The sequence below is a fragment of the Lampris incognitus genome, chromosome 1 (genome assembly GCF_029633865.1).
Source record: "Lampris incognitus isolate fLamInc1 chromosome 1, fLamInc1.hap2, whole genome shotgun sequence".
NCBI classification, from domain to species: Eukaryota; Metazoa; Chordata; class Actinopteri; order Lampriformes; family Lampridae; genus Lampris; species Lampris incognitus.
The window spans coordinates 137,209,266-137,230,727 of NC_079211.1; the positions used below are offsets into that span (position 1 = coordinate 137,209,266).

The following is a 21,462-nucleotide window of genomic DNA, read 5'->3' on the forward strand; positions in this document are numbered from 1 at the left end:
CTGTTTGGATGTATGGCTGAACACATCACTGCCAGTTTTTTGGGCTTCGGTCGACATTGGCTTTTTATCAGCCTCTCTTTTCTTTCTTTTTATCAACTTCTCGTTCCTACTCCGATTCTGTCTATGCAAATTAAAGCTATGCATTGAGGAAGCTGATTAGTTACAAGAAGAGTTTAGGGGGGTTTTTTTGTTGCCAGATTTGTGCCCAGCTAGCAGCTCATGATATCAGTTTGTTGATTCGGCGGATTTGTGTCTATTTCTTCCCCTAATATCTTAAATGGGCCACAGAATGCAAAATTAAAGCCTACAAACATCACGCTGTTAAACAGGCTCCGAATACAAATGCCACAGAGTTACCGGGGACAAAAAAAGGCAAGCTAGTCTACTGTTCATGCTTTAATAGAGCTTTTTGAGTCAAGCTTGTAAAGCATTGATCTCTGGGTCAATGCTTTATTGAACAGATAAATGAATATATCAATAGCATGCATCCTTTATCAACTGCCCTTCATATTCTCTCTGAACTTCTGAGTTGCGCCACAGTTTCGAGGCCTGAAAGAGGAGATAGTGATGGATAGATATTGATAGATAGTTTTGGATTTCCTGAATTGATATCTCCCAGGATGCACCGGGGAAACCGAATATCAAAATATCCCTCCTGCCCCCCCCCCCCCTCTCTCTCACTATGGAGCGAAAGCAGAGCTGGAAGAACTACTGCATCCTGTCCAAGCTTCCCCTCGCAAGTTTTTCAATGACGTCACACCGTCACGACAAGCTCCGTATTGGATGGCAACCGATGCCTTCAGATAGGAGGGGTGGGGGGGGGGGGGGGACCGGAGACAGAGGCCGAGCTTCTAATGCGGAACACAATGGAATGTGTAATGAACGGATCTATAGTTCGACACAAACACTCGTTGGATTCGCGAACAACGCGAGGAGGAGAAAAAGATCCCCTGGGTTCTAAATACCATACTGACATTTACACAGCCGTACAGACACGTGAGAAAACAGAGAGCGCCTCATTCAGATCCCCTCAGATCAGACGAAGCTAGCGACAATAAGATTAATTGTGGTATCCATCCCACTCTGAGCTCTGCCATCCAAAAAGTGAAATGCGAAGCTCTGAAAGGCTTCTTCAGTCCACGGTAGCAGGTGTGCAGAGTGGCGCCGGTAATCGGCAAACAAAACAAAGTGCACAGGACTACGGGAGATGAGGTCAAATGAGGTTATTCAGGAACAGGATTTGGAGATTGCCGTCTACCCCCTGGATCCAGGCAGCTCCTGAGGCTAGTTTTGACACCGGGGCCACCGGGGGAGACACTCGGAGCGATTGCCACCAACCCAGCTCTGTTATCACCCACTCAAGTCAGCCAACTCAGGCAACTGATATCGCAAACGGTGCCACGCGGTGCACGCGGTGCACTGGGTGTCTGTCTGTCTGTCTGTCTGTCTGTCTGTCTGTCTGTCTGTCTGTCTGTCTGTCTGTCCCGAGCTACAGGTTTCACAGCGGAGGCCCACATACTGGTTCAGCTCTCTCTGATCACCCACACTTTAAAGGACCACTGGCAAAAGAACGCACACATGCACAGGTACACACACACACACACACACACACATTCTCTCTCTCTCTTTCTCTCTCTCTCTCTCTCTCTCTCTCTCTCTCTCTCTCTCTCTCTCTCTCTCTTACTCACACACACACACAAAGAGTGAGTCACATATTACACATATTAACATGGCAACAAGCCCTCTCCCTTGTTCTCTCTTTTTCTCAATGTCATAAATCCCCAAACACACACACACACACACACACACACACACACACACACAAAAAGCGGACAAAAATATTTCCTGCCTCTCACTTGAACATTTAAACCCAACAGAATCCAGTCAAAGTCGTTCGAAATCCTCCGCTTCAAATGAGTATAGGCGAGCGCTCCTATATATTCCAAGTCACAAGTAGCCTGCAATCAACACACCAATGAAGAAAATGTGATTAATGCCTAACACGCTAGAACTGACCACACAATAACACCCATGTAAGTATCACACCCCCCCCCCACTCCCACACATTTCTCTGACACACTTCAACCCACTATTTCACAATGACATGCTAACAATATTATGCAATTAAAAATAAAACATAACAATCTACAAAACATTCGTAGGCACGCTACACATGCACACACACAAACACACATGCACAAATGTACACACACACGTGCACAAATGCACACACACACACACACACACTTGTAAAGGTAGCAGAGTTGGCTGGCTATACTGGCTGGAAGTACTTCTTGTTGGACAGGCCAGTTTGTCTGACCCATCTCTGGACTACCGTATGTATTTTTAATGTCCAGTGGGGCAGAATCGCTGCTTTAAAGTAAGACTGTAACGACTTCACGGCCTCATATGATGTCATCATGTGACCCAATTAGTCCTCGGACTTCCATGCTGATGCTGTCAACACGGGCCTTTCCTGTGCAAGCTAAAAACAACCCTTCCCGCTAACAAGAGTTCACAAACGGGTCTTCTGAGTTTATTAAAATTCTCATCCCAATTCTTTAATTTGACACCCCCCCCACCCGCCGCCTCCTCCTCCCCACCCCAATCGTCTGACGTTAAATTATAAACCCATGTGTAAATAGTTTTGCTCTAGGACATTGTTTTCTAGATATTTGTTCTTTTTTTTCCCCCCCTCCGTTACGTTTCTTTGACATTGTTTACGTCTGCTCCACGTCGCACTTTCCCTCCGGGGACAAATAAAGTTTGCCTCATTTTATTTTATTACATCTGAAATACTTGGGATCAAAACTGGTACGAAGTGGAAAAGTATCTCCTCCCATACGACCCTTCGGTCTGAACTGTGTCTACTTCCATGAAACATTGCAATAAATAAATAGATAGATAGATAGATAGATAAATAGATAAAGGGCGTCCGGGTTGCATAGCGGTCTATTCCGTTGCCTACCAACATGGGGATCGCCAGTTCAAATCCCTGCGTTACCTCCGGCTTGGTGGTCGGGCGTCCCTACAGACACAATTGGCCATATCTATGGGTAGGAAGCCGGATTGTGGGGATGTGTCCTGGTCGCTGCACTAGCGCCTCCTCTGGTTGGTTGGGGCGCCTGTTTGGGGGGAGGGGCAACCGGGGGGAATAGTTTGATCCTCCCACGTGCTACATCCCCCTGGTGAAACTCCTCACTGTCAGATGAAAAGAAGCGGCTGGCGACTCCACATGTATCGGAGGAGACATGTGGTAGTATGCAGCCCTCCCCGGATTGGCAGAGGGGGGTGGAGCAGCAACCGGGACGGCTCAGAGGAGTGGCGTAATTGGCCGGATACAATTGGGGAGAAAAAGGGAGGGAAAAAAATCCCCAAAAAATATATCTATATATCAAATAAAAGCAACCATGTATTATTATTATACTCTACACCACTATCGTGGATGTCTTACGAAGGAAACGCAAAAGAAATGTGCGAAAATCCCATTTGTAGCTAAAATTCCTCATTTCAAGGTATTTGGTGCAGCACGTAAATAAAACTCGAGATTAGGCGGGAGATGGGCTGCAACTGTATTTTGCAGTATTCTTATGAGATAAAGCCCCTTTGCTGGTATAACGAAAGACCGAACTGTAAACCGCATGCATCTCAGTGTGAGTCTAATCTCTGTTATTCCAGTCAGTTGGTGCTTTATAACGCCCATAACAATAATACCAAAGTGTGACCGTTACAGCACTTTTGCTGCTGTGTGTGTTGCATGTGCTGGTAAAAAAATCTGTGCAAAAACCCAGTAGGACTGTGAGCCCGACTGAGCACGTTTTCACAGTGCTGGAAACCCAAGTGTGAAACTTATATTCATTCCCTCACGCACGCACACGCACACACACACACACACACACACACACACACACACACACACACACACACACACACACACACGCGCAAACCTAGTTTTTTACTGGTTGGTATTCTTGGTGATGAGAATTAAGCTAGATCACGGTATAATGAGACACTTTATACCACATTCAAACGCCGCATGGCATTTTGCGCACATAGGCGTGCGTCTCGGTGCGGGGCGAGGTTTATGTGGACACGTTGGACGCTGAAAGCCTCGTTTCCAAACACACACTGCCTTCCTGTGCACCCCCGTACACCCTGTCCGTTCATGACAGTAAAAGTACTAAACGTACCAACATGTTTATCAGGTCCAGTTCTGCAGACCCGCCTGACGTGACACACCTTTGCAAGCGGGGGGGAGGGGGGGTTGGTAGGGGGGGCAAGGGGATAAGGGTAATGACTGATTCTCTGCCACATGGGGTAGAGGGTAGATAGAGGATGGAAGCATAGGAGGCAGAGTGGGGGTGAAGTGTGTGTGTGTGTGTGGGGGGGGGGGTGAGGGGGCGGACGCACAGGAAGCACATTTGTATGCATTTCCTCTCATAACAGGAAGAGGCCAGTGGCTTCCCCTTCACAATAGCTTCGCTTCTGCTTCCCCACCTCCTGCCTGCCTCTGCTTCCCTGGGGGTAAGAGGAGGAGGAGGTGGAGGAAGAGGAGGAGCGGAGAGACAAGCACTGAAGACTGCTGGTTAGCAAACCAAACATCAAGCGCGCGCACGCACGCACGCACACACACACACACACACACACACACACACACGCACACACACACACGTGTGTGTAGAAGCACACAGTAGCCCATAAGCGCACAGAAACTCACGTCAGTCAGCTACCGAGCTGCACAATTTGTCTTGAGACAAACACTCATCCCATTGTCACAGACCAAACAGGAAGAGATGGGCTTACGCAAAAGGAATAAGTAGAGGAGCCCTGAGCCTGAACTCTGCCTCACAGCCAGAGAAGCTGTTAAGAGGGGCATTACGACAAAAGAGGCTTTGTTCCACCTCTAATATATGCTACGCTCTCCTCTCCCTTCAAACCCCACTTATCATCCTCTCTCAGAGTGCCCTCATTGTACAGAAGGAACAGGAGGCTGCAGACTCCAATGGGATATATATATATATATATATATATATATATATATATATATATATATACACACACACACACACACACACACACACACACACACACACACACACACGGTCCGTTCACGTCAGAATGAGAGTGGACCAGTTTAAACAATTTCAAGATTCAATTATGAAACTGTAAGAACGACGCTAATAAAGCCAATCAGCTGTGCCAACTGGAGCGCTCCTCCACATTATAAGGTGCTATTGATTCTTTGACTCCTCTTAGAGCCAGTTATTTCTCTGTGCACCAGTGTAACGCTGCAGGCTTAGGCCGTGTATGTTCCCATTTATACAGCAGAAGAAGAAAAAAAAACCCACAAGTGGAAAGTGATATATATATATGCAACTCAAAAGAATGTGGGTGTTGCTTTGCAAGGGCCAAATTAGTGGCCAGACCAATGAAAATAACTTTGTTTTCCGCCATTCGAGGTGGATGGAGATGTGGCACCGGGGGACTCGCGCCGTGTGCCATAGTGGACACAAAAGGAAGAAGAAGGAAAAAAAACAGCGAGGAAGATGGACGGAGCAAGAAAGTCATCGCTTTGTACAGTGGGGGGTGGGGGGGGGGGATGACCGCTGAAATAATAGAGCAAAATGAGTCACGAGTAGAATAAGTGAAAAAGAAGCAGAACGAGAAAGAAGCTTTAAACAAAAAAAGGAGGAAGAAATTAAGCTGAGACAAGGTGAGGGTTTACTGAGCTCTTTTCAGGTGGGGTCTCTGAGGGGTGCACGTCTGACACAGACGGGGGGGGGCTGCTTTGCAGAAGAAAAAGACGAGGGAAGGTGGGAAATAAGGAATTAGAGGAGATGTGCAGGGGTGATGAGCCACCCTGTGGGCCTCATTATTTTCCTGCTGTTAATTTTACTTCCACGTCTTTTCACCCCGATGCTGTTGATTGGAGGGAGGAACGCCTCATTGCGGAGGCGAACGAGCGCTTATTCCAGCTGCGGCTCCACAGCTGACTTGATGGAGAAAACATATCTATGAAGAAGGATGGAAAAAAAATTTTTTTTCTTCGTCTTACAAGTATCTAAGTCTATGTGCTAGTGTGTGTTTGTCTTGCTCTCTCTGCTCTATGTGTGTGAACAGTCACGGTGCATCCCTCCTCTATGGGTATTGGGTGAAGGGATGGTGGCTCTTCTACTTCCTGTGACTGATGACCTCATCCATGTTTGACCTTTAACCTGTCAAAGGGCCCTTCCCCTGTGGAAGTGTGACTTCCAACCTTTCCTCACAACCCCAAACAAACGCATGTGAGCACATCCACGCACACACACACACACACACACTCAGCCATCCTAAATTAGGCCCACAAAGTGCACCGGCTGCAGAGGTAACACTCATTAGAGCCAATTACAGTAAATTAGTCAGATTAGTCAGACCCCAAGATGGCTGACTCCAGAGAGATAGATGGGTTTTCGTGTCTACTCTGTGTTTACCAGTATGCAACTTTCTACCTTGCATATAAACAACATACATAATGTGCCATCTAAGTACAACTATGAATATTTAATCTATTTGAGCACCTCATTTTGTATGTATGTATATGAGTAAGTGTTTTTTTTAGGGGGTCACACATGCATGTATGAGTGAGCGCACACACCTGTGCATGCAGAATGTTGTATGTGCTGCTGAGTGCGTGTGTGTTTATGTATATGTGTTTGTCTGTGCACCTATCTGCTTGTGTGCAAGCAAGGGCAAGAGTCTGCTCTCTGTCTGCAACCCATGCGTTTATGGCACAGGGAGCCCTTTCATGTGCCCGAGGCTGGGAGAGGGTTTGAGTGGTTGGGGGGCTTGGAGCCAGGGCTCACACACTGCTGCCCACTGTCCAGAGCTCCGGGCAACTAGTCAACGCCAGGGAGGCCTGGCCCTTCTGCCCTGCTCTGGGGAAGTGTTTCGGGGCCTGGGGGTGGCAGTCCAAAGTGGCCGCCCAGAGAGAGCCCGGCCCTGTGCCCGCTATGATGCCGGTGCCGCAACGAAGGTGGGGGGACACGGGCAGTGGTGGAGGGCAGCGGAGCCAGGTGGGTGGCAAGATGGCGTTGACAGCACCACAGAATGGTGCCAGTCAGTGCAGGGCTGTAGGATAGAGGAGGAGCATCTGGAGATAAGTATGGATAACGCAATGAAAAGGTAGAAGGACCTCATGATGCCGATTTGCCAGGATTTTTATAAATGTCTTTTACCATTTTGCATCCATATGTACCATTTGCTAACAGGTCTCTGAAACAATGCTATCAAGATGAAGTGCATCCTGCTGCAGCACTGTCTGTCCCACTGTGATTCTAATTCTGATGGCAGTCATATAGCAGAAGGACATGTATACCATGCCAGGTTATAAACCTGCATAACTCAGATAATTCACTCAAATTTAATCTGAGGAACTCCAAAGCTGGCCGAGTACAGACGGGCTTTGAGGAGATGGCAAGCAGCGGTAGAGTTTGGGCAATGAACTTTTTAGACATGGAACAGCAAAGATATGTTGAGAATGTGGGGTACAAAATTCCTCTTGTGTTTATTTGGCTTTGGCAATGAGACATTTCCTTGCAGAGGAAGTGAAAATATGCAAAGCCAAAGCTGCCGTTGTGAGAAAATTAAAGGAAGGGCGAAAAAAAAAGAAGCCCTCTGTATGAATGTCTCTGTCCATGTCTTGTGATGTCTGCCACTACAATCTCCATTAGCGGTGATGTCATTTATGTGGTAAGCTGAATGACACTGAACTGCTCTGAAGAGCATGTGATGCAAAGTTTTCCACTTGTGACCGATGATATCATCTCCGAAGAAATGTGACTTTTGTTATTCATCCCAAAACAGAAAAAAAAACAATAAGAAAAAAAAACAAACAAAACAAGATCAGTTAAATATCCGATCTATCGTTTCAGAGGACGGATATAACGGCAAAACCCGGCGATATATCGATTTTCCTTTCCGTGAATTATTTCCCTCCACTCTCTCTCCTCCTCATCTCTCCCTGTAAGTAAAGCCCAGATATCTCAGACATCGATTCCCCTCAGGTGTCCTTCCTGTTCCCCTCTCTGCCTCCTCATCCTCAGGAGCCACAGCGCCCGGTGCTGCCGGCGAGCCCAGGCTGAGCTGGGACGAGAGAGGAGGACTGAGATAACGGAGAGGATGACATGCGGGCACGGGTGCAATGCAATAGCCCTCCCTCCACCTCATCTGAAATGTGGTGACCTCTTCCAGTGTCCTTCTTTCTGTCTCTCTGTCCCTTCTTCATCAACAAATACACAACTGAACATGTACAAGGCACACAGATAGTATGTACACTTTGGTGCCTTGCTTCTTTCTTGACTTTCTCTCTCTCTCTTTCTGTCTGTCTCACTTTCTTTCTGTCTGTCTCTCTCTGTCTCTATTGCTTTCTGTCTCTCTGTCTCTCTGTCTCGCTCTCTTTCTGTTGCTCTGTCTCTCTCTTTCTGTCACTTTGTCTGTCTGTCTCTCTCTGTCTGTCTATCTGTCTGTGTCTCTCTCTCTGTCTCACTCTCTTTCTGTCTGTGTTTGTCTCTCTCTTTCTGTCTGTCTGTCTCACTTTCTCTCTGTTGCTCGGTTTCTCTCTTTCTCTCTCTCTGTCTCCGTCTTTCTGTCTCTCTCACTTTCTGTCTGTCTCTCTTTGTCTCTCTCCCTCTCTGTCTCTCACTCTCTTTCTTTCTGTCTGTCTGTCTGTCTCCCCTCTGAGTTCAGCTGTGACTTACTGTCAACTCTGTCACTGAGGTGAGCAGACTTTGCATAAGTAAAAAAATGTGAAAACGAGAAGGTTAACTTCTCGCACGTACTCTGACACTGTTCAAACTGCATTGTCATTTCACTCTTTCTATCTCTCCATCCATCTACCATCTTACCGGCAGTCACCATTCTGGAGATGGATCTCGACAGCAGTCATAATCCACTTCAGTTACCTCTTTATTGTTGTTCAGGAGCTTCTTAAAATCTCTTTATGTCTTCTTAAAATGGCCTCTTAAGAACAGCCAGAAGGCCATTTGTGAGGTGTATTTCACACTGCCGAAAGGCCCCTGTAGCATCATTGTGCAGTATAAAGGCATAAAGAGAGCAGCAGTTTTAAATGATTTAAAATGTGTGTGTGTGTGTGTGTGTGTGTGTGTGTGTGTGTGTGTGTGTGTGTGTGCATAGTATGCGTGTGCATAGTATGCGTGTGTGTGTGTGTGTGTGTGTGTGTGTGTGTGTATGCGTGCATGCATGTGTGTGTGACCTGTGATCCAGGGGGCAAGTCAGCGCCGTATGGATCCAATTGGACTGCCAGGAAGCTGACAGAGTGTCAGTGGTCACTTGTGCTTGCAGGAAGTGATCGATTGTGGGCCTTGAGGGCAGTGAGAGAGGTCTGTCTCTATCTATTTCCTGCCACAGACAATAGTGTCTGCCTGAGCCATGCTGCCCATGACTTATCATTTTTCTTTCAAGTCACGACACAAGTAAGGCCAGTAACACTAGCGATGTTTGGATCCATATATTGTTTTTTGTTTGTTTTTTTGTTTTGTTTCGTGGCTGAATTTTATGTGCGTAGTTATCAAATATAAATAAATATGTGCGAAATCAATATCTCGTCTGTCTCCGCAGGTGAAAGCCACAGTCATCCTGTTGTTAGTACTTCGGCTAAAACAAGTGGTTTCCCTGTTTGTCTCTTAGGCCCCCTCGTCATCTCCACCCTGCTGGCCCAGTAAAGCCCAGTAGCTACGTGCCACTTCGGACCATCCCATCTCTGTTTAGCTGTTTGTTTATGTTTTGTCCCACCCTAAGGCTCCAGTGTTTGGCACCACTCTTCGACCACATAGTAATATTCCACTGCCGATGAGAAAGTGGGTGGCATGGTGTGAGAGTTTGGGCGTGCGGAGGTGCTTACAGTCTGCAGAATGGACGGTGATATGCTCAGCAGGATTTGAGATTTACAGACCTTGCAATGTGTGTACAATGTCTTGCAAAATCCCCCTACCGCCCTTGGATGGTTGAAATGTGCACAAAGCAACAGCGCAACTGCGGCATCGTGCTATATGTATATATGCATGGAACGACCAAGGCCGTCATTTTGACGGTTTTGGATTTTCCAAGTTTAATAAATTTGTTAAAAAGAAAAGATACAGACCTGCCGCTCCCTGAGTGCTCCTAAAATTGCATATATTTGCATTAAAATGAGTTTTAGATCAATTGCACAAAAAAAAGTTACGATAAGATCTACCTAAAATGACCATTAGCGGTCAAAATCACCGCACGTAATTTGCGTGTCATCATGCGTATCATGTCACTATTTATGATGTGTGTTGGTGGCGTCATTTACTTCGCGAAGTTCATTGCTCTGTCCTAGAAACACACTAGCGTCTTATGGTGCAGAGTAATAGTCCAAACTTGATGTTTGATTATTGTCAATATGTCTGGGTACAGACGCACCATGGCTACCACCGAGGCGTTGCAGTATTTACAGGCGTTGGACGTTTTAAGTTGTTTGAAAAATAGTATCAAAGTTGTTAAAATGTTAATTTTGGTGTCAGTCGTTTCTTAACAAACACACTAACATATGCAGTGCATTAATATCTCAATTGGGTATTTATCTTGACAGATTATAGAGTTTAAAAACTGTGGCAGTCATCGTTCTAGTAGTTTTTAAGTTCTGGTCGTTGTTTGGGACTGTTTCAATGTTTATTTTCAGTTCTTTTCACATTGCACGTTTTATAGGCCTTGTTATGTTTGTTAGATTAGCAAGATGTGTTTTCTGTTTTGTTTTTCAGGTAATATTTTCCCTTTTTCAATTTGGCTATTCAAGTTTGACCATGTCTCTCTGCAGTTTAAATTGTTTAAAAATAGTATTACAGTTGTTAAAATGTTAATTTTGGTGTCAGTCGTTTCCTAACAGACATACTAACATATGCAATGCATTACTATCTCAGTTGGGTATTTATCTTGACAGAATAGAGTTTAAAAACCGGCGGTCATTTTGACCGCCCGTGGTCATTTTAGGTAGGAGTGAAACCCTGCTCGTTCTCGTGTTAATCATTACATAGTGTAGCAAATCTTTGTTTTCTGAGGAGTTGAGGAGCAGTGTGGGGTGCAGGGGGATTCTCCTTCCTCCCTATTCTGTGACTCCTCCCCTCCACTCTTATACCCATCTATCCTCCCATCCCCACAGGACTTACCTGTCTGTTGCGTTCATCCATAATCCGCGTGATCTGAATCTTTTTCCTCCCCATCGTCCCCGTCTCTTTCTTTCTCTCTTTCCAAAAAGAACTTTATGCTTTCTTCCCTCTTTTCTTCCTTCTTCCTCTTCTTCTCTGTCCTCCTCTGCTTTGCCTTTCTTCTTCTCTGTACTTGCACCCGTCAATTCAAAGATTCAAGCATCCGTACCTGCAAGAAATGAAAAAAGGGGTGGTGGGGGGGAGGGAGGGGCGACAGGATAAGCATTATGTGAAATGAAATATGGCAAAATACCGAGAGAGAAAAAAAATAATAAAAGTGGCATCATGGCAGCCACAAGGGAGGGCGAAGAAAGACAAAGAATCTGTCAACAATGTTGTGAGAACCGCTGTTTTTCACTGTCGATATCATGCAAATCAGTTTTGCTTTTCTTTTCCTTTTTTTTTCTCCCTTTCTCCCAGGCACCATCTATGGGAAGAGACAGCGCTGTCAGGCTCTCGCCTCGTTCACAGAGAGTTTGACAGTGTTTTGGAAGTGCCGCTAACTTAAACGCTCTAATCACCGCCGCTGTAACATTACCTCCAGACCGAGAAACACGTTTTGTTTCTTCCCACGGAACAGCGCCGTACTGACAGCGGGGCCGCCAAGACGCCGCCAAAATGGCAGACACCGAGTCGGAGGGTAGAATACAGACCTAACACCTCATGCAGCCCTGCCACGTTCAGGCAAAACAAAGCAAACACACCAACAACAAAAAAAACACAAAACAAAGGGAGACGAGCCGGGAGTGATGTTTAGAAACGCGGCGGAGGCCCCCCACATCAAACGCAAAACTCCGGCGTGAACTTGTGCAGAGACTTGAATCACCTGGATGAACTGCAGGGACGCAGGTAAGGCTGCATGTTAATGTCGGTATTGTGCGAGTATGTGGCCGCATCTGGGTGAGGGGCAGAGGCCGGATGCTGCTGAGCCGGACCGCACGTGCGAGGAGGAAAGCTGCGCTCCAAAAAGTTGGCGTGCGTGTGTGTGCATGCGTGTGTGTGTGTGTGTGTGTGTGTGTGTGTGTGTGTGTGTGTGTGTGTGTGTGTGTGCGCGCGCACACACCAGTGCTCTGGTGCATCTCTCCTGAGTGCTAAAGTAGGCCAACCCAATCTATCTCAGGGAGGAGCAGAAGAACTGTTGTTGTGTTTTCTTTTGACAGTAGAGGTGATAACGTCCCTCGTTATGCAAATGAGCATCCCATTATTTAAGCTCAGTGCAATGCAGGGGAGCTGTCAGCGCCGTCACATTAAAAAAAAAAATCCTCCATCTACCCTGCCTTTTTTCTCTACTTTCCCCTTCTTCTCTCTCTTCTCTCCTTTCTGAACCAGATTTCCGGCACCTGGCAGCACAAGCGTCAGACATTGATGTGGAAGACGACACTGCCTCACCAAAAGACTTGTCAGTCTTACACTCTCTCTCTCTCTCTCTCTCTCTCTCTCTCTCTCTCTCTCTCTCTCTCTCTCTCTCTCTCTCTCTCTCTCTCTCTCTCTCTCTCTCTCTCTCTCTCTCTCTCTCTCTCTCTCTCACGTACACACATTCAAGCTCTCTCTCTATCTCTCTCTCTCTCACTCACACACACACTTAAACCGTAAGGCACTTCCCTCCCCTCCTACCTTCTTTTTTTTTTGATCTTCCCCTAACCTGAATCCATGTATTTATTGAGTAACACGCATGAGAAAGCACAAGGAAGCCCTAAACACCAGCAGTGAGCACAGCATATTGCTACGCACTTGACCCCTTTTGCTACAAAGGAGGACACTGATAATGACGAAGTGTAACAGGCACATGTGAGGACACTGGAGGTCCTTACAACATGCCTGGGCCTGGCTGGTATAGTGGCAGTAGTGGGAACCCTGGGTGTGTGTGTGCATGCATGTGTGCGTGTGTGTGTGACACAATTACACAGTGGTAACAGTGATAAAAATGTAATATAAATCGTAGCATTACGACCCAAGACTAAGGTGGCTGACAGCCTGACAAGGATATTAACCAACCCGGCATACCTCAGTGACAAGTTAACAGCATTATCTCTTTACAGTTTCCTCCTAAACGCTACCGGGGCCCAGGAATCTCTCCAAACAAGGAGGCGTTACCCCCTGTGATCCCTGCCTCTCGGCCTCCACCTCCTCCTCGTTCCTCCCACAGCCGACGGAGCAGCCGAGCTGAGCCTCTCAATGTGAACCCCCGCTGGGGCAACACCTTGGGCCTTACATAACATTAACACTAAGACTAAGCCCATGTCCTGAACATTTAATCCCCGCTTTGGCTTCAAGTACCAACCAACACTCCCCGAGGTGAGGTTCTGCTGCTGCTTAGCCCCGTGTTGGTGCTCCCCCCACCCCCACCCCTCTCCCCCAATCTAACCCCCAGCCTCCCATCCGATCCACCCACCACACCTCGCTTCCTCCCTTTCTCACTCTTGCCTCTTCTACTTCCTCCTACACAATTACATGAGCCCCCCCCCGCTCTCTCTTCACACCCGCCCCCGTCCCATATGAGTGCCAAGCAGGCACCTGGCTTTGACTAAGAACAGCTAAGAGTGCCCACGTTCTCATCGTCATCTCTCTCTTTACCTCCTTTTCCTCGTTCTGCCCTTCCCATTTTCCCATGAGCACGGGAGGGACAGCAGCAGGCAGCGGTTAACCCTCGTGCCCTGCCGCCCTGCCCCCCCCCCCAACACACACCCACACACACACGTACACAACGCAACAACTTAACAGATTACCACTGAACCTCCCAATCCAATTTAGCCTTGTGACGCCAAGACGGTGAGATGGAGGCGGACGCAACAACACACACCGCTCACGGCGCATAACTGGACCCATCCAGCAGCACACAGCAGGAATTTTCCACCAGCGTCCGAAGCTGACACCTGACCTTGGGAGGGCAAATTAGGTGAGAAAATGTGGGAGAGAGAACGAAGAGACAAGGGGACACACGGAGGGGAGGAAGAGAGAGAGAGAGAAAGACAAAGCAAGGAAAGAGGGAGGTACGGTGTGTGCCAACAGGCTTTTTACTACATTAAGACAATTTACTTGTCTCAATGTGAGGCGTGTGGTGGGAAGGAAAGGTATGTGAAGAGACCAAAAAAATAAAATAAAATAAAATAGACTGCGGCTTCATCCGTGATGTCCTGCGCTTTACTTTTATGATATGCCTGCATTCATTCCAGCATGGTAAGTGAAGTGGATGAGGGTCACTGCTGAGGTCAGAGGGCACCACTGGCACCAAATGGGGGGCTACTAGGTAGAGATTGCTGGGCCTCCATCCCAGGCCCGGTCTGATGCTGGATGGGGGATGCTGAAAGGGATATGGAGAGAGAGAGAGAGGTAGACAGCACAGTAGAGGGGAACAGAGAAATAAAGATAGCAGAGGGAAATGGGGTGGGGGGGGGGGGTAAACAGAAAGTGGGATCTTTTGAACAGGCACCAGGCCTCTCCAGGGGGAGGGGAAGAGCTATACCAACGACCCTCCCATCTGTTAGGCAGACGGGCGGAGAGAGAGAGAGAGAGAGAGAGAGAGAGAGCGAGAGAGAGAGAGAGAGAGAGAGGGGCGATGAAGGGTGGGGGAGGATGGGAGATATGGAGAGGGAGCAGCAATTCAGCACATACATCTAACAAGCACCCCCCCAGCTCTCTCTCCCTCCTTCCCCCTTGCACTCTCAGAAGTGGAGCTGAGAGGACGTTGAGAACGTACACACGGCGCACCACAAGGCTTGATTCTAGGTCGCCTGCGTCCCAAGTGTTTAGTCACTAAAAACTAATATACAGCACATGGCGCTTTTTCACATTCTAATAGACGGTCTGTAGGGTGCTCGACAAAGTGGCTTTGTTATTGAGGACAGACACAAAAGACAACGCCGCTGAATCAGAGGGATGAGAAAAAGAGAAACTTCTTCTGGGCTCAACCTCAGGACTAATTCCTCACTCTGAAAGGCACTTGCGTGGTGCAAATAAAGGGTTTTAGCGACCGGGGGTGGGTGGGTTAAGAAGACATTATGAGACGGGGAATGTTTATGCGTTCAACTCCAAGAACAGGAGCGTCGAGCGGTCATTCATCAAGACTATTCCTGCATTCGGAGAAGAGCCGGAGAGCACGTGCAAAACCAAAGCCGGCACTCCTGTAAATACTACGTCTGCAGAATTCTGCTGACGCCGATATTCTCGAATCCTAATTCTACACGTTATAGGAAATTGGGGAAAGCAATTTATCATGACAGGATTGGCAATGTTTTTCCAAGAAACCCCACCTCGGCAGCACGACCACGATTCCTGGTACATCTGCAACACATTTGGTAATAGCATGTGTCCTAAGGAAGAAGAAAAAAAACATATAATGCCAGTATCCTCTATCCTCCTAGGAAATGTGGGTGTGAGGATTTGAAATAACATATTACACTGCAGTAAGTAAACCTTTTAGGAGGTGTATGGTACATTAAATAAACACTCCCTCTTTTTTAAATAAACTCCCCATTTCCTTGAAGAGGAGAAAGAAAGAAAAAAAGTGCTCTAATAAAGTTTTCCAAATACAATCTGAATGTGACACACTCGCAGAGCTCTGCTTTTCCTTGAGCACTGCTGTCAAGTGCACGTTTTTTTTTACTTTCTTAATCCCAAGAATACTATGAAGTTTCTGTGGATGCCAGTGTGTGTGTGTGTGTGTGTGTGTATATATATATATATATATATATATATATATATAAGGTGGAAATACAGGTGTACAGCTCTTATCTCCTGTTAGGGTGGGTTGAGATATACTGTAAGAGAGAAGAGGGGAAAAAAATCCGGGAGAGGAGGAGAGCGTTGACGGCCCGGCTGAAGGGGAAGAGAAAAGTGTATCGAGTCTCATTGTGCCTCTAATGTCATTACAGACACTGACTCCTCAATGTGGCACGTCGCACTTCCCATCTGTCAGAGCAAGATAGGCAGGGTGACGAATGGCTATCACTTCCTCTACCTCACCCCACACCTCCAACACACACACACACACACACCTCTCCTCTATCCAGCTCCCAAATGTCTGCATCCTCAGCAAGTGCTGTAGGAGGAGAATGACCTAAAGCTGGGTGGTAGCCCATGTGTAGGTGGGCCTCTGTGGCTCAGAATCACAGCAGATATTAGGGCTAATTTAACATGTTAGCGGCTAAAGAGATTAGCAAAATGTACATCTGGGGATTAGTGCGATAGCAGTGTATCACTGTATAATGTGTTCATTCCCTTCTCCTTTCCCCCTGTGCATTCTTGTTAAACCTGAAATGGAGGTGCCGTAGTGTGTCTGTGTGTGTGTGCGTGCGCATGATTATGTGGCGGAAAATGTTCCTTAACCTGTCTCTTTCCATTAGGGTGACGACGGCAATGCTTTCACATATCCTGTTTCCAATATTTATGTCCCCAAGAGCCGAGACACCTGTCAATTGACGAGGGGAGGGCTGAGCCAATTGCTGCGGTACTGTCAGACAGTTAGAGGTGTGATTAAAATGATGGAATAAGGCATATTGTTTTAAACAGAAGCTCCACGTGTGACAAAATAAGCCCCTAAATTCCCCGCAAACGCCGCATTCAACCGGCTTCTCAACTTCAATCAGATTGACTGTCATACTAATCAGGCAGCTGGCATTGTTCCTTCTCTTTAATCCCCCTGTCCAGCAGCTCGGGTCTTGGAGGACAGAAAGACAGGAAACACACCATCGTTGCAAGGGAAGGATATGACATCAGCAACCGCAGACAATAAAAGGTGCTAAAGGTGCTTCCTTCCCTAAACCACTCTATCCACAGAAGCAAAACACGCCACAAAAAACGAAAACAGGTTTTCTGGGTTTACTTGTGATTTGGGCCATTTCTGAGCCTTACTGTGATACCGCTGATACATGGTCAAAGGCCAGAATGGTTTTCTTCATCTGGTGGGGGGTGGTGGGGTATTTCCATGAGGATTCTTCATGATGTGACAGGTGTAGGGCGAATATAAAAACAACACTCTCTTTACTTCGTGTTGTAACGCTGGGCTGGTGGAGGTGGAGAGAGCTAGCAGCGTGTGGCTAGTTAGCAAGAGCCCCGTAATAGCGGATGAGCTCAAGAGAGTCGACGGACAACGAGATGGGGATTTCCACACTGCTGTACTACATACATCGACCAGACGATGCCAGGTCTCCACGGCACTATGTTCACCGATCATACACCAACAGTACAGAGGCCACACGTAACCTAAACGTTACTCTTGAGTTGAGAGACAAAAGAAAAACGGGTCCCAAATAAATAACGTACGCCCGCTCTCTGCATGTGTCACTCAACTAACTTAAAGAACACACGGCGCCGTCTGATGACGCAGCCTCTAGGCAAGTACGTCTTAAAGGTACACCTCCCAATTTCGACTGTCGCAGTGTCTCGTCTGCTTATTCAGCGTAAAAATTTTAATTTTGAGGGGAAAAAAATACCTCAAACCATCCAATTAAAAAAAACTCAGTTAAGGTAGGCTGGGTGAACGGGGCCCCGTGGTGGCAGAATCAACGGCACATTTAAAGTGGTAGCTTGGACGAAAGCGTTTTCATTTCTGCATTGCTGGGCCATCCTGTCATAGGGAACAGTTGTTATTTAACTTTCAGTTTCTTGAAAATTGGTTGCACGGTTCACAACTAAACTGCGTCTCTCCCACTCAAAGGGAGACGTCTGGACAAAATAACAGCCGTCTTTAATGATGCATGAAAAAAAAAGAGAGAGAGAGAAACTACAGGCGGGATACCAAAAGGAAAATTGACATGTACGATTGTTTTTCTGATGTTTCAGCTTCTCATGTAAAATACTTGTGTGTCTATATTAGTCATCTAATGAGAGAAAAACAATCACCCTCCATTGTGCAACGCAGAAGAATTATGTGGTCTTAGCTTTGCATATCCGTCTCTTGTAAATCTAATCTGTCAATGTATTTTCTAGCCCAGTCATTATATTACTGGACTGAAGGAAATCTAATTTCTACCCGGCAGGGCACTCTGCAATCGCAGATGTAAATTCAGAGAAAAGGGGAAAAAAATCCCTTACCTTGTATTTATACCTCAATGTCTTCCACTGAAATGCTTTGCAACTCTGAATTTTTATGCAGTTTTTTTTCTTTTCGTTTTGTTATTCCAATAGTGATTTACTGTAGGTGTTTCTTATTACATTTTTGGGGGAAAAGCACTAGTTTGCCAGCTTTAAGGCTCAAATGCAGTGGCATCGGGGAAGTTGAGTGAGGGAGCATGGAGCGGGGACTGTTCAGTTTGGGCAGCTGCAATTCTCACTCAACACCAGTAAACAGTAGCCTGTTGATGAAGAGGGGGGGGGGGGCATCAGAACTGCAGTGGAGACAGGTAACCATCCGTCAGAGCCAGCGTGGTGGGGACAGGTGAGAGCCATCTTTCCATGGCCTATTGCTGGCTTCCCCCAAGGACGAAGGGACTTGACACAATGCGTCAACCTCGCCTTTGAAAAGAGGCCAAGGGCTGCAAAGCTGCAGCTGCCAGGCTTAAGGCAGCAGACAAGCCAGAGGGCACGTGTGAGGCTGATGCAAAGATCAACGGAAAGGCACAACATGGCGTGACCATGGTTCAAATGATTCGCTGTTGATTGTGTTGCTTTCCATTGGTGTCAGGGGCTTACGGACATGAATGATGAACCGTAACACCGCGCTGGCAATAAAACTGGCAGCGAAAGGCACTAATGACACTCACTAAAGAAATGAATTTGATTGCTTAACAATTCATGTTTGCAACGTGCAAGAAGGAAACACTTGCACACTGCATAGAGGATTGTCGGTTGCCTGGCCAATGCAAGTGGACATATACAGTAGTAGGGGGGTTTGACCGCAATGAGAGCTGCATGACCGTAATAATAAACCAGACAAACAAACGCCGATGTACCAAAGTGGAAAAACAGACATCAGAAAAAGAAAAAAAAAGAAGAAGAGAAGAAAAAGCGGAAGTTAAGACGAGCCACAATTTGGACAGGCCCCGAAAAGGCTGAAATGAATCATGGCTGCGTGCATCAAGTCTTTCCATGGAGAAGGAAGGGTAAAAAAAAAAATTTATAGAAGAGATCAAGTAAGGCACAGATTAAAAAGACTACGGCCAAAGCGTTAATAAAGACAGTGCCGGTACATTTACAGAGAGGAGCTGGAGGGGGGGTAAAAAGGGTCAGAGGGTTTCTGAGGAGGTTTCTGTATGAGGTCTGAGAAGGTACACGGAGGCAGTCTGCGTTGTGGTGACGAGTGCAACCGTGTTTAAACATACATCACTGTACTTAAGCATCACCTAATCAACATGTCGTCTTTTTTCTCCTTTTTTTTCATTTGCTTCTTTCTCACTCTGTCTTTCCCTCATTCGGCCCTTTGTTAAGTCACATACAAAGCTTTGCCTGAGATCATGTTTTCCAGTGAGTGTAAACCACTGTCTCTCATGTTGCCACGTACACTACAGGACCCAGGTGCAACCACCACGCAGATGCTCACACCAAAGGAGTGGAACAGAAAATGGACACACACACAGACGGGTATGCAAGCACACACACACACACGCACACACACACGCATAGACCTTTACTTTCACATGAAAAGTCAGGCACATTCATTGTGGTCTGCACAGCTTATTTATGTAACATAAATGTCACATCAAGAGACAGAATTTACCCGACGTTTTTTCATACGACGCTAAATAAATCGGAGACGAACGAACAAGGGAGTCATTACAGAGAAATTACGACATGAACCCTTCAATGAGTAGTCCATCCCCTGAGTAACAGCCTAAAGTCATGTTATGAAGAACGCACAAAACGCTGACATATTCACCCAATTACGCTCCTCGCCGAGTACGACAATGTCTCAGGATGCGCTCCCATGTGTGTGTGTGTGTGTGTGTGTGTGTGTGTGTGTGCGTGCGTGCGTGCGTGCACGTACACAACAAGTACATGTCTGTACATGTGCTTGTTGTGTCAAGGGTTTAAAACTGAGGTCAAGGGTCAAATTTGGACCCACACCATCTCCAGCTGGTCAAGTACAGCAAATCCCCAGTAGTTGAATCCCCCTTTGCCTACTACCTCCGACACCCCGACCCAAACTTTATCAACCCTAGACAACATGCTTAGACAATCTACTGATGATTTCATCACCCCCCGCCCACCGCCCCCCACCCACTCCCTTTCTTTGCTGCTGCATTCTAATCACCCTAATTAAAAGCTTTGTTCATTTAGAAATCTCTGATGACAATTTGTTTCACTCTACCCTACAGCAGTGGTGGCGAAGAAGAGAGGAGAATTAAATTTGATCTTCTGACAGCGATTATTAAATGCTCCCTCCTGGCCCCAATTAAAGCCTACAGGCTAATGCTAACATGGCTAACCTCTTGTGCGACGATGCCTTGTGCAATGGCGTCAGCTTTACTTCCTATTTTTCTCCAACAGCTTCTGTTTGTCACCTTGTTTGGGTGTGTTTGCCTGCTGGCCCATGGCGTTATTATCTATTTTGCATATTTACTTTTGGGAAATGATAACCAAAAAAAATTTCCTTTTTAGGCTTTTGCAGTTACTTAGTAAAAAAAAAAAAGAAAGAAAAAGTGACGAGTTCGGGGAAGTTGTGGAATGTACTTCATCCTCTCTCGATCATTCAGCTTCATCAGCAAATCTGGATACCACAATGGTATCGTTGCGTGAAAGTCTTCTTTTCTGGAGTTACTACAACACACAGCGCCATGAGCGCCGAGACTGTGATGCAATGGAGAGGAGGACACAATGTGCTGTATCAGTAACATGCAGAGGGAGGAGGGCATTGTCAGATGAGACAGAGTGTATTGATTCTACCTCGGTCATACCCCCGTCTATGCCCGACTCCTCAGATGCTCATTTACTTACTTTCGCCCGAATAAAGTTCATCGTGTCTTCGATCGACGAAAAACTCCCCCGTCGTTACCAACCAGCGCCACCCGCGCATCCCACCTGGTGCAGGCGCGTGCACGTGCGTTTGGGATCCTCGAATTAAAAAAAAAACCCACAGCAGGTTTAAATGGTTTGGATTCTGCACGTCACCCGCGTCCCACCGTCATTTTCCTGATATTTCACCTCACGTTCGCAAGCCCCACCAAGCTAATGGGATGCCACAGATTTGTACTGAGCCTGTGTGCACAGTGTAGTGGGTAATTTGCAGTGAAGTAGAAGGTTGCGCACTTCAACAAAGATGTCCTTCATAGATTCGACCTTCCGTGTTTTCTCTCTCTCTCTCTCT

The 21,462-nt window shown here is 46.7% G+C and overlaps 1 protein-coding gene across 4 annotated transcripts in view; it reads right to left on the reverse strand.

Moving 5' to 3' along the window:
* Positions 1–21,462, reverse strand: part of LOC130107060 (myocyte-specific enhancer factor 2C-like) — a 72,450-nt gene that overhangs the window by 36,336 nt on the left and 14,652 nt on the right. For all 4 annotated transcript variants that reach the window (XM_056273483.1, XM_056273468.1, XM_056273474.1 and 1 more), the window contains exon 2: positions 11,184–11,391. In XM_056273483.1, coding sequence (XP_056129458.1) covers positions 11,184–11,237 — 54 coding nt within the window. In that variant the 5' untranslated portion in view covers positions 11,238–11,391. The remainder of the gene's footprint in view (positions 1–11,183; positions 11,392–21,462) is intronic.